This window comes from Mastigoproctus giganteus, chromosome 6 (genome assembly GCF_048544385.1).
Source record: "Mastigoproctus giganteus isolate SK-2022 chromosome 6, ASM4854438v1, whole genome shotgun sequence".
In the NCBI taxonomy this organism is placed as follows: domain Eukaryota; kingdom Metazoa; phylum Arthropoda; class Arachnida; order Uropygi; family Thelyphonidae; genus Mastigoproctus; species Mastigoproctus giganteus.
In genome coordinates this window covers 156,008,822-156,024,674 of record NC_143580.1, presented here as the reverse complement: position 1 = coordinate 156,024,674, position 15,853 = coordinate 156,008,822, and the positions used below count along the sequence as shown (strand labels likewise).

At 37.7% G+C, this 15,853-nt stretch overlaps 1 protein-coding gene across 1 annotated transcript in view; it reads left to right on the top strand.

The window, feature by feature from the left end:
• LOC150084675 (uncharacterized) overlaps nt 1-15,853 on the top strand; it is a 284,941-nt gene that overhangs the window by 163,509 nt on the left and 105,579 nt on the right. Inside the window, exons 11-12 of the mRNA XM_090376319.1 lie at nt 739-800; nt 15,267-15,472. Coding sequence (XP_090232445.1) covers nt 739-800; nt 15,267-15,472 — 268 coding nt within the window. The remainder of the gene's footprint in view (nt 1-738; nt 801-15,266; nt 15,473-15,853) is intronic.

The following is a 15,853-nucleotide window of genomic DNA, read 5'->3' as shown; positions in this document are numbered from 1 at the left end:
TTTAAAAGATTCATCGCTACTATTACCTGTTTACCGTTCATCACAAAACTATTATGCATCATTCTTTACTCATAAATACACATTATAATGCCAACCAGTGACTACACAGTAGCCTGTCGTCTGTCACGCCCACCACCAATCATTTCATCGTTTTCCACGCCTACCTGTCAATCAATATACCCTTCTCGATTTTGGCTCCAGACTGATAACAGCTATCATCTGTTTACCGAGTGAGTGAGTAGCGCTAGAGTCCGATGTCAGGAAACTAATTTTCCTTGTAACTTATCTGATGTTTCTTGTCGTTCTCGTGTTGGCTTTCTTTACCTTAGCTGGGGGAACTATGGAAGGAAGCAATGATTAAGGATGTAATAGTGGCACCTGGATAGAGATGATATTTTGAGGAAAACAGAGCATGAGTTTGTAAATCATGTTTAACTAGATATTAACCTTAAACTAGGTGTTAATCTTTTGTTGAGTAACAAAAGCATAGGCTTTCTTGCACATGTGACTCATACTGATACCACAAAATTAGAGCCAAATATTTTGCCAAACATATAACAAATTACATAGTACCTGGCACCACTACTGTCCAGAGAAGAGAAACAGAATGTTACTCCTCTTAATACCTGACTAAGCAGTAGTGTAAGGAAAGCCTTTAAATTTAAAATTTCTTTTAAAGAATTACAAATATTTATTTTTCACAGCAATATTTCAGTTTATTTAATTTTTATTTTTTAGAACAGAGCAAGAGTTAATAGCTAAAATTGTTAATAAAGTAAAGAATTCCAGTTTAACATGTGGTAAGAAATGTATTTATTTATTTATTTTTATTTTATTTATTTTTCAAATTTTCTTATTAAATTTGGATTTGAAGATTCAAATCTGAAGCATGATTGATTGGTGACATACATATTGGTAGTGGCAAATGATGCAAGAAAGTAAGCTTATACAGCTATATCTTTTTTTTTTTTTTTTTATGTGAACCCCAAACACGAGAGGTATTAGAACCTATAGTACTTAGTACCGTGCTTGGGTTGGAGATTGAGAAGACAAAAGAAGATATTTGTTGACATTGGACTTGAACTTCTGTAGATTGTAATTTTCAGGAAATACTTATGAAGGAAGGTTGTTCCAGAAAACGGCAGTTGAATGAATAAATGAGGAAGATGAAAAGTTGGTTCTGTGGGTTTGAAGTTGGACAGTAAATGGATGTTGGCCGGTGGCGGCACGTGTTCGGACTGTTTTGAAAGAGAGAGCGGGAATTATAGAAGCTAATTCAGAAGAACAGTGCCCATGGAAGTATCTGTAGAAGAGGCATGCAGCAGAAACAGTGCATCTATGAGACAGCGAGTGGAGAGACTCTGTTAGAGATGAATCATTAATTAACCTAACTGCCCTCTTCTGAATGGAATCAAGAAGCCTGAGAGAGGTTTTGGGGGCACCACCCCAGATATGGGAACAATATTCCATGGCAGGGCGGATTTGCGATTTATACAGAGTGAGCAGCTGTTTGGAAGAAAAGTAACGCCGAGAGCGAAAGAGAAAACCAAGTTTCTTAGATGCAGAGGAAGCAATATTTGTAATGTGCTTGTGCCAAGAGAGATTAGAAGTCAGGGTAATCCCCAAAAGAGATATATCCTTTTGCCTAGAAATTGGAGTGTCACTAAAGATAAGCATAGGAGCAGAAGAATCCTTTTTGTGAGATATAAGACAAGACTGAGTTTTAGAAGGGTTGAAATCAACTAAGTTGTCTTTGCCCCACTGGAGAATTACCTGAAGGTCGGCATTTAAGGAATTGGTAGCAGATTTTCGAGAAGTTGAAGCTGATTGAGCAGGACAAGTTTTCTCAAAATAGAAAGTTGAATGCAATGTGCTATCATCGGCAAAACTATGGATAGGATTTCCAGTCAATGGAAGAAGGTCATTGATATACAAGAGGAAAAGAGTGGGGGAAAGAACTGAACCTTGGGGGACACCGGCATTAGGTGAGAAGTTAGAAGACAGAGAGCCATCAACCATCACTCTCAGTGAGCGATCAGAGAGAAAACTGGATAACCAATTACTAAAAACAGTTGGCAAACCATAAGATGGAAGCTTGTTTAGAAGACCTTTATGCCAAACACGATCAAAAGCCTTTGAGATGTCAAGAGCAACTACTTGTGTTTCACCGAACCTTTCCATTGAATTAGTCCATAAATGGGTAACATAAGCCAGGATATCACCAGTGGATCGACACTGACGGAATCCATACTGGTGATCGTTGATCAGACGGAAGGTATCTAGGTAGTTTAAGAGTTGGCGGTTAATTGATTTCTCCATTACTTTAGAAAGAGTAGAAGTAATTGCAATGGGACGATAATTGGATGGGAGGGATTTGTCACCCTTTTCAGGAACTGGCTGGATATGAGCAAATTTCCAAGCAGAAGGAAAAACACCTTTGGAATAAGAAAGTGGAAAAAGCCGGCAAAGAATAGGAGTATGTTCAGGAGCACAGGTTTTGAAAACAAGTGGAGAAATACCATCAGGACCTGGAGCTTTCTTAACATCGAGATTCATCAAAATCCTTCTGATATCCTTTTGACGGAAGACCACAGGAGGCGTTGAATGGAGTGTGTTGGGAATGGTGGGAGGTGTTTTACCAAGATCATTAATACATGAGCTGGAAGAAAAATGGGATGCTAGCAGGTCAGCTTTATCCTTGGCTGAAGTGACAACAGAACCATCTGGTTTGGACAGAGGTGGGAGCAGAGATGGGCAAAAGTTGCGGCCAATAGCTTTGGCAAGAGACCAGAATGCCCAGCTACCATTAGGGCAAGAAGCAAGTTTTCTACTGTTAGCCTGTTCAAACTCTAGTTTGGACTGATTAATAACTGCTTTACAATTGTTGCGAGCTTTGGCGTAGGCAGAAAATGAAACTGAAGAATTAGAACAAGCCAATTACGATATGCAACATTCTTCTCTTGGACAGCCTTAGCACATTTATTGGAAAACCAAGGTTTAGATAAAGGACGAGATTTTAAAGTGGAGTGTGGGATAAAGGATTCCATTCCTGCAAGAATAATTTCACTGACACGATCTGAGCAAACGTTGACATCAGAAATTTGGAAACAGTAATCCGACCAAGGAAAAGAAGAAAAGAAGTCTCGCAGGTCATCCCATTTTGCATTCTTGTAATGCCAAACAACACGAGGTTGGGAATAGCCTTGAGATAAAGGTTCCATTGGAGAAGAGACAATCACCAAGTTGTGATCTGAAGTGCCTAAAGGAGCTCTCACTTCGACCCTGTACTTAGAAGGGTTGTTTGTGAGAAAAAGATCAAGCGTATTGGCTGTATGATTAGGATTGTCCGGTATTCTTGTAGGTAAATGAACAATCTGTGCTAGGTCATTAGTAATTGCAAAAGCCTCAGCATCTCGACCTGTTGGGTCGGTGTGACTAGAAAACGGAAGCCAGCTGGGGTTGTGAACATTAAAATCACCAAGGAAAATTACCTCACTGTTAGGAGAGTTGGACTGGAGAAAGTCAAGTTGCAACGAGAGGACGTCAAAGAGCTCCAAGTGATTTGTCGAGTTGGGAGAACGGTAGAGACAACAGATGAATTTGACACAATGAGGTAGAGAGATTTTAAGCCAGAGAAGATCAAAGAGAGGAAATTCCAAATTGCCAAGTCTCTGACAGGGAATATCAGAACGGACATATGCACAAGTACCACCTTTGAGGCGAAAGGAATCATACAGCGAATAATTTGGGCATCTGAGATGAGGAGTAGTTGAATCAACCGATAACTGAGATTCTCTCAGAAAAAGTACATCCTATTTTGAAACAATTGTATTAAATTCGGATGAACGATTTTCTTTGCCACGTACTCGAGACATTTCTGCTTCCGGTTCTGACCATGTGCCGATTGAACCACATGGAGAAAAACCACGTGTGGAAGTATCTAGGAAATAAACTCATACACCGACCATTGAACAAAATTTCAATGGTCGGTGTATGAGTCACGGCAGAACTTAGAAAGTGTGGATACCCCCATAGGATCCTGGATAGATATAGTAGAGGGATGTCCGAGCGTAGGGAGTCGTTCGTCCCGGTAGCCACCGCATACATCCCCTACTATCCAGGCCTTACTGAGCATCTGGCAAGAATTTTACGGGGTTATAAGACACGCTGTGTACAGCTTCCTGGGCGGAGGCTGTGCACAGCTGTGTCTCAGGTCAAAGACCGTATACCAAAAGATCTCAGTAGTGGAGTTATTTATAGAATAGAATGCCCGGATTGTGGGGGAAACAAAATGACGGCTTAGGAATCGCCTGGGGAACATTTAAATGCCATAAGAACCGCTGATTACAGTAAGTCTGCCGTGGCCGAGCATTTTTGGGAGAAGCAGCATCAAATCTCCCCAGAGGACGCTATTATTTTGGATCATGCACACGGATACTGGGAGCGTAAATGGCTCGAGGGTTTACGGATTGGTTCATCCAGTAAGAATACCATGAATAGAGAGAGAGGCATGCGTATTCATCCTATTTTTGAAACAATTGTATTAAATTCGGATGAACGATTTTCTTTGCCACGTACCCGAGACATTTCTGCTTCCGGTTCTGACCATGTGCCGATTGAACCACGTGGAGAAATACCACGTGTGGAAGTATCGTGAACCTGCTATTTAAGGAGATGTTGCAGAAAGTTATATTACTGTTGAAGAAGAGAGCTGACGCTCTCGAAAGCTCCAGGTTTTTAGCACTTTTAATTTTATATTTTAGCTTATTTTATTGTAAACGATCTTTTATTACGGTTTTTAGTATTCCGTAATGTACAGTCATTAGTTTATTGTAAATAATTTGTTTTATATTATATTTTTATACTATTTGTAAAAATTTTAGTTACAGTAAATTTTGTTCAATGGTCGGTGTATGAGTTTATTTCCTAGATATGAGTTTTCCCGACCTCAGAGGCCTCTTTCAGGATAAAGCTTATACAGCATTAGCAATAAAAAAAAAAAAAAAAAAAAAAAACACATAACAACACTTCCCACATCACCTGTCCATCCTCTCTAATAATAATTTGTCCAGTTCTTCCTTGAATTTATTTAGAATATCCACCTCCATAACACCAGATGGGGGGGGCCTCTTCCAACAATCAACTACCCACTGGCTGAAGGCAAATTTTTACACATCTGTCCTGCAACCATCCTCATCAGAGGAAGGATGGTGCAGGTGGTATAAATTCAAATTACTGAATTTGAATTTATGCCCGCTCGTGTGTAGTCTGAGCAAGAGAAGATTCCCATCAACATTTGAGATTATGCAGTCCATTCAAAGCCTTAAACACCTCAGTCACATCTCCTCCCAGGTGCCTAGTCATTAGGCACTGCAGTTTACAGAACTGATGCCCTTGTGCACCCCTCACTAATCTCATTGCTTTTCTCTGCACAGGTTTGAACAGATCTACATCCTTCCTAAATTGAAGCTTCCAGATCTGTATGCAGTACTTAAGACGTGGCCTAATCATTGCCTTACACAAAGAAGTTAATCACCTCCTTATCCATACTAGTAAAATTCCTGTATGTTATTGACAAAATCCTGTGAGCTAACCTAGCAGCCCATCTGCACTGCTCAGGGAACTTCATATCTGACTGCACAATTACCCCTAGGTCTTTTCATTCTCCACTACCCTGAGTGTGGTACTACACAGTTGGTTTGCTGATTTGGGATTACTGCCACCCTTATGCAGTACTTTCATTTGTCAATGTTAAACTTGTCAGCCCATTTGCCTAATTTTTATAGATCATCTTGCAGTTGTATGCCTGATTACGATTATTAACTACCCTACTTCATATCCTCCGCAGACTTGGATATTAGGCCTGATATGCCTTCCTCAATATCATTAATAAATAAAGAAAACAACACTGGGCCTAGCACAGAACCCTAGGGGATGTCACTGATAACAGTAATTCAAGAGCAGTAACCACTGATAACCATTTTTTGTCATCTCTCACTCAACTACCCCTTTATCTATAGCAGTAACTTTCCCCTAATGGCACATTATTCTAATTTGTATAGCAGTCTTTTATGTGCAACAGTATTAAAATGCTTTTCTGAAATCTAAATATATGATGACAAAATATATTTTTACATCCAGGTCCTTTGTTATTATATCATAGTATTTAATCAGATTGGTCAGACAATATATTGTCCCCTAACAAATCCATACTGTGACTCCAGTATAACTGCATGTCTAGAGGTCCTGCATTATTTTTTAATCAGTGACTCCATTTCTTTCCTTGGAACAGAAGTCAGATTAACAGGTCTTTAATTAATAATGTGACCCTTCATCCTCTTTCTTAATTGAGGATATATTTGCATAACCCCTGGTACTTCCCCTGAATCTAAGGATGCTTGCATAATAATGACTAAAGGTTTGCTTACCTCTTTTGCTGCTTCACTTAATAATCGAATAGGTCCATCCACCCTAGTTATCTTTTTACATTTAGCTTCAATTTCTCTTTCACTTTCCTCTCAGTTATTGCAAAATAATTTAGCTTCCTGTTAGAAACCATTCCTTTGTAGCAAACTAATGTGATTCATCCCTTTCCTTGTAGTATTTACATGTGTAAAGAAGTCTTTGCTGCTTTTCTTTCTTTATGAGAGACCTCATAATTGTGTCTTAGCTTGCCTTAACCTCCTTTGATTGATCTGATTGCAAACTAGTTTGTCTACTACCGTACCACCTGATAATATTTTTTTCTCTGCCACAAGCGTCATCAGTTCATATGACATCCATTTGGAACAGTATCTCTTAGTTGGAAATTTCTTATGACAAGGCTAGTAGCTTCTACAGTAACATCCCTGAATGCTTCCCATTTAGAATTGACTGTTAGTAACATCTTTAGTTGATCCACTGAACAGGTTTTCCAGTACAGCTGCTTCTTATACTCGTCATAGTCAGTAGGCCTATAACACTCCTACTCTTATTTTTATTTTGTCAGTGCTTATGTCACACCAAACTGACTCAACCTCACGCTGTCTAACCATGTAAACTCAGTGCATTTCCTTTCCATATACTTCATAACCATAAACATAACTGCAACCTGTCCTCCTCTCCTGTCTATCTTTTCTATACATATTGTACTCAGTATATTCAAATTCTGCACTCCTTATATTCAAGTGATACTATGTCTCCCATAACACTTTCTTCTGAAAACAAGTTGTCCCAATCTCACAAGGAAGGTATTGTTGTTGGCACTTTCCATCTAGAAAATAAATAACTAACAGGAAGATGGACCATGTTACCAGCTGTTTTGGACCTATTTTCAAGGTTATTTCAATTTTGATTTTTATTTACAGTTCTTTAATTTGATCATATCATTGACTATGATATGGAAGGATTATTTTTGTGTTTGTAACGAAAAATACAAACAAAAAAATGGTCTGTTTCAAACACAAAAATAATCCTCCCAAATCATGGACAATTAGCTAGACAACTCAAAAACGCATTTTCTGGCACTGACCTCACTTTAGTATTTTCATCTTATAAAAAAATCATACATATGTTAACAATTATAAAGAAACTTTTAAGTATAATATTGCAGATGGCAATAACATAGTATATTTTATTCGATTTCAACAAGAATGTAATAAATGTTACATCGACAGCACTACTGTATTTTATCCAATGCATTAGCATTAGTAGATGCATACGATGCAAGAAAAGAAGCTTATGCAGCATCAGCCAAAAAAAAAAAAAAAAAAACCCTCCCATTTCACCCCTCCGTTTGTTCCAAATGCCTGTCCAGCTTAGCCTTAAATTTATTTAGGCTATTAGCTTCCACAAAAAAAATGGAAGCCTGTTCCACCAATCAACTACCCGCTGGCTAAAGGCAAATTTCCACACATCTATTCTACAACTATCTTTCCGCAATTAGCGCCTCCATAGCCAGGTGGGAAGGAGCAGCAGTGCATAGCACATGCTTCTTGATTAGACCGGGGATCGAGCCCGTCACCACCAAATACGGAGGATGTGGAAAGGTCAGGGAATGACCACCGCATATCCCGGAGCAATATGACCTTAGTTGCTAATGCTCCTAAAAACCAAATAACAACAACTTTCCGCAATTTGAAACTGTGTCCCCTCAGGATCTTAGTCTGAGCAAGAGGAAGAATCCCATCAGCATTCAGCTTGCTCAACCCATTCAAGGCCTTATACACCTCAATCAGATCACTTCGCAGGTGCCTACTCTCCAGGCACTGCAGTTTGCAGAACTTAAGACTTTCTTGGTAACAGCACCCTTTTGTTCCCCTCACCAATCTTGTTGCCCTTCTTTTTGTACTCGTTCTAGAAACTCTACATCCTTCCTAAAATGAGGCCTCCAGACCTGTACACAGTACTCTAGGTGTGGCCTGACTATTGCCTTGTATAACGGGATAATCGCCTCCCTGTCCCTGCTAGCAAAATTCCTATATATCATTGACAAGACTCCATGACCTGCCCTGGCAGCCCATCTGCACTGCTCAGTGAACTTCATATTTGACTGCACAATTACCCCCAGGCCTTTTTCACTTTCCACTTCCCTGAGTGCAGTACCACATAGTTGGTACGTTTCTCTTCGGTTATTGCTACCCATATGCAGTACTTTGCATTTGTCAATGTTAAACTTCAGTTGCCACTTCTCAGCCCATTTTCCCAACTTATCTAGATCCAGTTGGAGTAGCATACTGTCGTTAACAACCCTGCCAACCTTTGTATCATTTGCAAACTTGGACATTAAACCCGATACACCTTCATCAATATCATTGATAAATATACAAAACAACAATGGGCCCAACACTGAACCCTGGGGAAACTCTACTAATAACATTTGTCCACGAAGAGCAGTGTCCATTGATTACCACTCTCTGTCGTCTCCCACTCAATCATCACTTTATCCATTGTAGCAACTTACCCTTAATGCCATACCTCTAAAATTTTATAGCAGTTTTTCATGTGCAACAGTATCAAAAGCTTTCCCGAAATCCAAGTACAGTAAACCCCCGCTATTCGCGGGGGTTACGTTCCTGAGAAATGTCGCGAATACCGAAAACGCGAATACTGAGTTATGGCTCCCATAGTAATAAAGGGGTTCCGTTCCAAAGTATGAAATATAAAAGAAAAACTAGTCTAAAATTTTGTCTATGTATGCAAGCATATGGCATCGAAATGAAAATAAGAAACAATTTAATATTAAATGTAATATTTATTAGAAATTTCAAACAAATCTTTCAAACTAGCGCCTTTACTTGCTAGCAAAAAAAAACATCCCGCCAGTGCTATCAGCAGTTTCACTAAAGTGTTGATAAAGGAGTTTTGCATTTTCACGAATGATGAGTGAACTTAACGGAATTTTATTTTGAGTTCGGTCTTCTATCCACAGATTTTAAGCTTTTTCCATTTTTTCTAATTTAACATCACGAGTTACAGAGCAAATTTTTGAAGCAATTAGCGCGTTTTCATGGACACTACGGCGGACTTTTTCTTCCGATTTTTTGATTGATCGTACCGTTGACTCATTGATTTTATAATGTTTTGCCACTGAGGAGACACTTTCACCATTAGAAATTGTCTAATAACTCAATTTTATTCGCTAATATCATCACCTTTGATATTTTCACATTTCCCTTGTTATTCGTTGCCATATTTTTGTAGGGGTTAGAAAGAACTTGTCCAAATAAAGTCACTTTCTTCCGTTAACACACTCGAAAAAGTCTGTTTTACACTGCAAAACGGTAGATTTATCACTTTTGTAAGCATATCAATTTATAAATTTATTCAATTTATAAACATATACATTAAAAGCAAACGACGAAACCTTCCATGACAAGCGCATAACACATACTGAACAAGGATTAGCGAGAAACATCCACGCTCGCGATTTTGTCACCCCTCTCCCCCCACCCACTGAGCGCTGTTTTGACCGGGAAAGATAATTTTAGCCACGCCCATGTTTTTTATGACAGAAAATATTCACGGCGCTTTAAAATTCACATTTTTTTAGGTTTCATTTTATATTAAATCGGCGATTGCGAATACGCGAAACCGCGAATACAGATACCGCGAATAGCGGGGGTTTACTGTATATGCTATCAAAATTATTTTTGGCATTCAGTTCCTTTGTGACCACATGACAGTATCCAAACAAACTGATCAGACAAGACCTGACTTTAACAAACCTATGCTGTGTCTTAACTATTACTGCAGTCTTGCTAGATGATCCTGCAATGCTTCTTTAACCAGTGATTCCATTATTTTCCCCAGAACACAAGTTAAACTAACAGGTCTGTAGTTAATTGTGTCACCTTTTGAGAACCCCCTTTATGAATTGGTGATACATTTGCACACGTCCAGTCCAAGGAAGCTCTCATAATTATGGCTAAGGGTTTACTTACTTCCTTTGCTGCCTCCTTTAATATAACTGGATAGATCCTGTCCACTCCAGGTTCCTTCCTTATGTTTAACTTCAACAATTTCTCCTTAACTTTGCTCTCAGTTATTACAAAATCACTTAGCTCCCTATTAGCGTTTGATAAACTTCTTGCACATCACTCATTGAATAACTCCTCGTGTGTGAATGTAGATGCAAAATACTCATTCAGTTTATCAGCTACCTGGGCATGATCATCAACAGTCAAACAGTCGATATCAAGTGGACCAATCTGTTTCATCCCTTTCCTTCTAGAGTTTACATAAGTAAAGAACTGTTTGCTGTTTTTCTTTGCCAAAGATTTCTCGTAATCTGCCTTCGCCTGCCTAACCTCCCTTGTGACTTGATTACAGACTAGTTTATACCTGTCATAGGCTTCTGTGTCACCTGATACTTTATATGCATCTCATACATTTTTCTTCTCTGCCACGAGCCTCATTAATTCATCTGGCATCTATTTAGGCCTAAACCTTGAACAGTATTTCTTAGTTGGAATGAAAAGCCTAGTATCCTCCAAAATGAAGTCGCTGAAGGCTTCCCATTTAGGATTCAACATTGATAACATAATCAGTTGATCCCACTTACAGAATTTAAAAACTGTCTGAGACCTCTGTAGTTGCCTTTACAAAAGCAAAAGCCCTTCCCTTTAGCCTTGATGGTAGTTACATCTTTAAGTAATTCCCACATCAATGCATTGTGATCACTTTCACCCATTGGTGATTTTATCTACAAATTCTTAATGCATGAATAAACACTGCTGATAATGAGATCAAGAGTATTACTCTCTCTGGTTGCCTCTCGAACATGTTGTTGTAGAAAACAGTCATCCAATGAATCCACAAAAGTCTTGCTAGTGTGCAAATGACCAACCCACAAGTTCCAGTGAATATCTGGAAAGTTAAAATCCCCCATTATAAGACATTCTGATTTACTGGCCCACTATTTCTCTGCACAATTGCTCATTATACTGATCAGATTCATTAGGCCTATAACACACACCTACTCTCATTTTTCTTTTTCTAGTGCTTATTTCATACCAAACAGACTCAACGCTGCATTGTCCAACATCAATTATTGAATGTACTTCCTTAGATTTTATGTGTTTCTTAACTAAAAGCATAACCCCTCCTCCCTTCCTGTCCTGTCTATTCTTCCTATACACATTGTACGCCCCAAATTCCAATTCTGCACTGTTTATATCTCTGTGACATCACATCTCTGATATCCCAAAAATATCTGCCTTTGATGTCTTGACTAGCACTTCAAGCTCATCAAATTTATTAACTATACTCCTAGCATTGGTGTACATGCAAGTATATATGCACCTGTTCCTACTCTTGGTTACTCTAACACAGCCGATGTATTAATTGTTCCACTATGACTCCCAACAGTCCTAGAAATCTCCATCACCTTGCTTTCCAGGCTGCTGCTCATTCTAATCAAAGCAGTGCAAGAATCACTTTTGCCTCTGCCTGTGGCCACTGTTAGACTTTGTCTCTGTATACCCCCCCCCAAGCTAGCAGTTTTCCGACCCACCTAACACTGCGTCGATAGCATCAGCAAATATTCTTGCACCCTTTCTATTTAAGTGTACCCCATCCCTGTCGAAACAGTCTCTCCTATCAACAATCACAGATCAGGCTGAAACAAATTTTACCCCTTGAGCCTTGCACAATCTCTCCAGGGCTGAATTTATCGACAAGGCTCTCATCATATACTCCCTCCTATCGTGTCTGCACTTTCACATTCAACGCTATCTCACAACGTTTTTTCAACATTGACCTGTACTTGTTGAGTAAATTTGCAGATCTCTTACTGTTAATGTCATTAGTTCAAAAGTGTACAACACCATCACCTTTTGTGCCCTTAAAAGATATCTGCTCTATAACATCATCAACTTTTGTCCCTGCAGACATACCCTAGTCCTGTTCCACTTATCCTTCTTGCATAGTATATTCCCCATCTCCCTGACAATAGAGTCACCAACAATAACTAGTTCCTTTGGGACCATAACATTCTGCCTTGGAGATTTCCTCTGTTTTGCCTGATGCACAGGAGTGAGCTCTGTTGTTGAGCTGGGCAGCCGAGAGCTTGATGGGCCCCTCATATTAATTTCTTTGAGGGCATTTACCCTACACCTCAAGCTTTCATAGACTCCCATCAGAATGCTGAGATGGCGCCTAATTTCTTGACACTTTAGACACCTATCACACACAAATGAATCCTCCTTGACTAGATCATGTCCTATTTTAGAAAGGGCGGCAAACATTTCACATTTCGCACATTTTTTGAGACTGTGATGCATTGGAGAATCACTCCCTTCGTTTCTCCCCTGAGTCACAGCACTCTTGCTAGTCTGTGATCTTGCTGACCCTGTCTCTTAAATTTTGCAAGCAACTTGCACATGGTTAATTAAAGACCATTCTGGTTGGTATGCTTTAAACATACTTGTGTCTTCTGACCTTGACCTCAACATGCTTGTCTTTATTCAGTACCATCCATCATAACTGCAATGAAAAAGGAAAGAAACCATAAAGTTTCAGTGGTTCCAAATTTAAAGGATGCCACTTTATTATTATTATCATTATTATTAGCCAGAGAGAGAGACATAAGTAGAAGGGAATCACCAAGAAAGAGAAGAATGATGATATCCAGCTCAGGACCCTGGGTGTGCCAAGCCCATTCTCTCCAGATGTGAGCCCCTTTGAAAATGTTTGGGTTCAGATTCTATCAGAAACACTAAGGAATCTAAAGGCCTTGTCAGTTAAGGCTGTAGTTAACCAATCTCTGGCTAAGGGAGGGCAGTCAGTATTATTCCAGGTTTTTTAGTTTGTACAACATGCTGATTGGACTCAGAATGTTTGTATGAACTATGCATGATAAATACTAAAAAAACTTTGACAAAGTAATTAGTGCAGCAAAACCCTAAAATGACTAGTTGTTATCCTCAAAAAGGACCAGACCAGTTATTCCGATTTTCATGATTCCACACCAGTCAGTACAACAGTGCAAGTGAAATGTCTACTTGTACCCACACTTGTTTTAATGAAATCATTCAAATGAAAATGGGCTTTTTCACTCATTATCAAGTAAAAAATTAGGTCTTCATTTTCAGTAACAAGTTCCAGAAATGAAAAACTACATATATATGAGTTTCAAAATAAATTGGATTCAGTGGTTGTGCACCAAAGGTAATTGCCACCCAGAGAGAGAGAGAGAGAGCGAGCAATATTTCCTGCCCCTAAGCTTCACACCATCATTATTAATATTATTGTTGCTGTTATTTAAATTAGGTTTTTTTTTTTTTTTTTGTGAGTAAGTAGGCTTAATACAGTTCACAACTAGGAATAAAAAACAAATCTGCAACAAAATGATAACTTTAATGCAAATATGTATGGTTGGATCTGGATTGCATTTTATCATAAAATGAATTATAATCATAACAAACTGATATATTACAGATGTAAGCAGTGCAGTTTTCAAGATGTACTGCAATGAGAGGGGTATTTGAAAAGTTTCTATCCTACCATACTACAAATGAAGCAATCTGGAAGTGAATCAATTTTTGTTCAATATAGTTTTATATTACATATTCATTAGACACTTGATATTTTCTATATCCCAGCATTTTATTCCTCTATTCACTCTTCAATTTCATTTGCTATTTGGACAAAGTTATTTGTCCAAAAATGCCACTGTGTCAAATGTTCTTTCACTATAGGAAGTGGATAGTAATCTGAAGGGGCTACAACTGGAAAATAATGCAGTTATGACAACAATTCATAACCTGAATCATTGATCGTTTTCATGGTTACCTGATCTTGTGACTGGAATCATTGTCATGCAGGAAGAGAATCCTTGTGGAGAGTTTCACAGTGATGTTTGGCCTTTGATTGTATTTAAAATTTTAGTAGCAAGGGAGAATATTATTCACTTGTAATGGATTTAGCCCTTTGAATTGAAAATAATCAGTATCACCCCTTCTTTGTCCCAAAAAAGTGAATGCAAAAGAAAGATTAGTCTTTGGTCATATGGTGTGTGTATTTGTCCATTATCAGGATTATTATCTTGATTTTGCAGGCATATACAACAATGAACTCATTAGTAATATTGTGAGGATATTCTGGAAATAAAAAATAAACGGAGATGTAAGAAAGTGGATAAGTATTTTTGGAAAGAATATTAAAGAAGCATTATTTCCTCTTGGCTATACATTTCTCCAAAAGCATCATTTGCACTATTCAAAGTTAGTTGGAGTGCATATATCATGATGGAGCACCCTTAGTGGTTATTTAGGACAAAGATTAGTTTCAGAAAATTAAAGAATTAGGATAAAGAGTTAGTAGGTGGAATTTCAAATTTCTGTTCACAAAAATATAAAATCAAGAGAAATTAATAAAACACTAACTGACAAATCTATCTTCACTGTATGTGCTTGCTCCTCTTAATAGTGAACATGGAAAACAAATATCTATAAGCTTTGTATATATAAAAACATGCCATTCTATTACATTCTGATACATTGAACAATTAATTAATCATTTTTATGTAAGCAGCACTTGCATATCTATATATACATTTTTATAATGTTTAATATGCGAGTTTCTGATTTTTTAAAAATGCTTGTTCTCAGGGGAAAATATTTTAATCTGTATTAATCAGAATAAAGAAATTGCAAGACCCACCACTATGTTTTATATTTGTTAGCCAGTTTGGATATTATTTTTCATAGAAAAAGAATTGTAATTTATGATATAAAATGAATTTATTTTTTTTAAAACAATGTTGTCTTGCATTAATTTTATTGCAGATAAATATGATATATCAAAGGAAAATAATACAACTTCAAATAGAAAACTTGTGGAAAGGTTAGCAGTTGAAGTTGTTAGAAAAAATCTGACTAGTCAGAATATGGAAATTAAAAATCATGAATCAGATAGAATATCCTCACCATCAGAGGTGGCTGAATCAAGCGAAGAGGATTCAGAAAATATCCAGGTTCAAGTCACATCTCAGGTACTGAAATTAATAACATATTTTTAAAATAATTTTCTAACAGATAGAAAATTTATAACAAACAGAAAATTTATGTCCAAAATATTTTAATATCAATCATTAATCAGATTTGGCTGTTCAACCTGTTATTCCCAAAATTTTATCACGATTTCACTTTTTTAGATGTGTCTTACAACAGTATGCAGTTGCAAAGCAATTAGTATTGTCATGTCTATCTGTCTGCCCATCTCTTTATACACATCTATGACAGCATACAACTGGCTGAACAGATTTTGTTGAAATTGACATTTGAGATTCTTAAAATGATTGACAATTTTTATCCACCGAAATTATTCAACAATATTTGATCAACCAAAATTGAATTTTATTTTAATTTGGTGG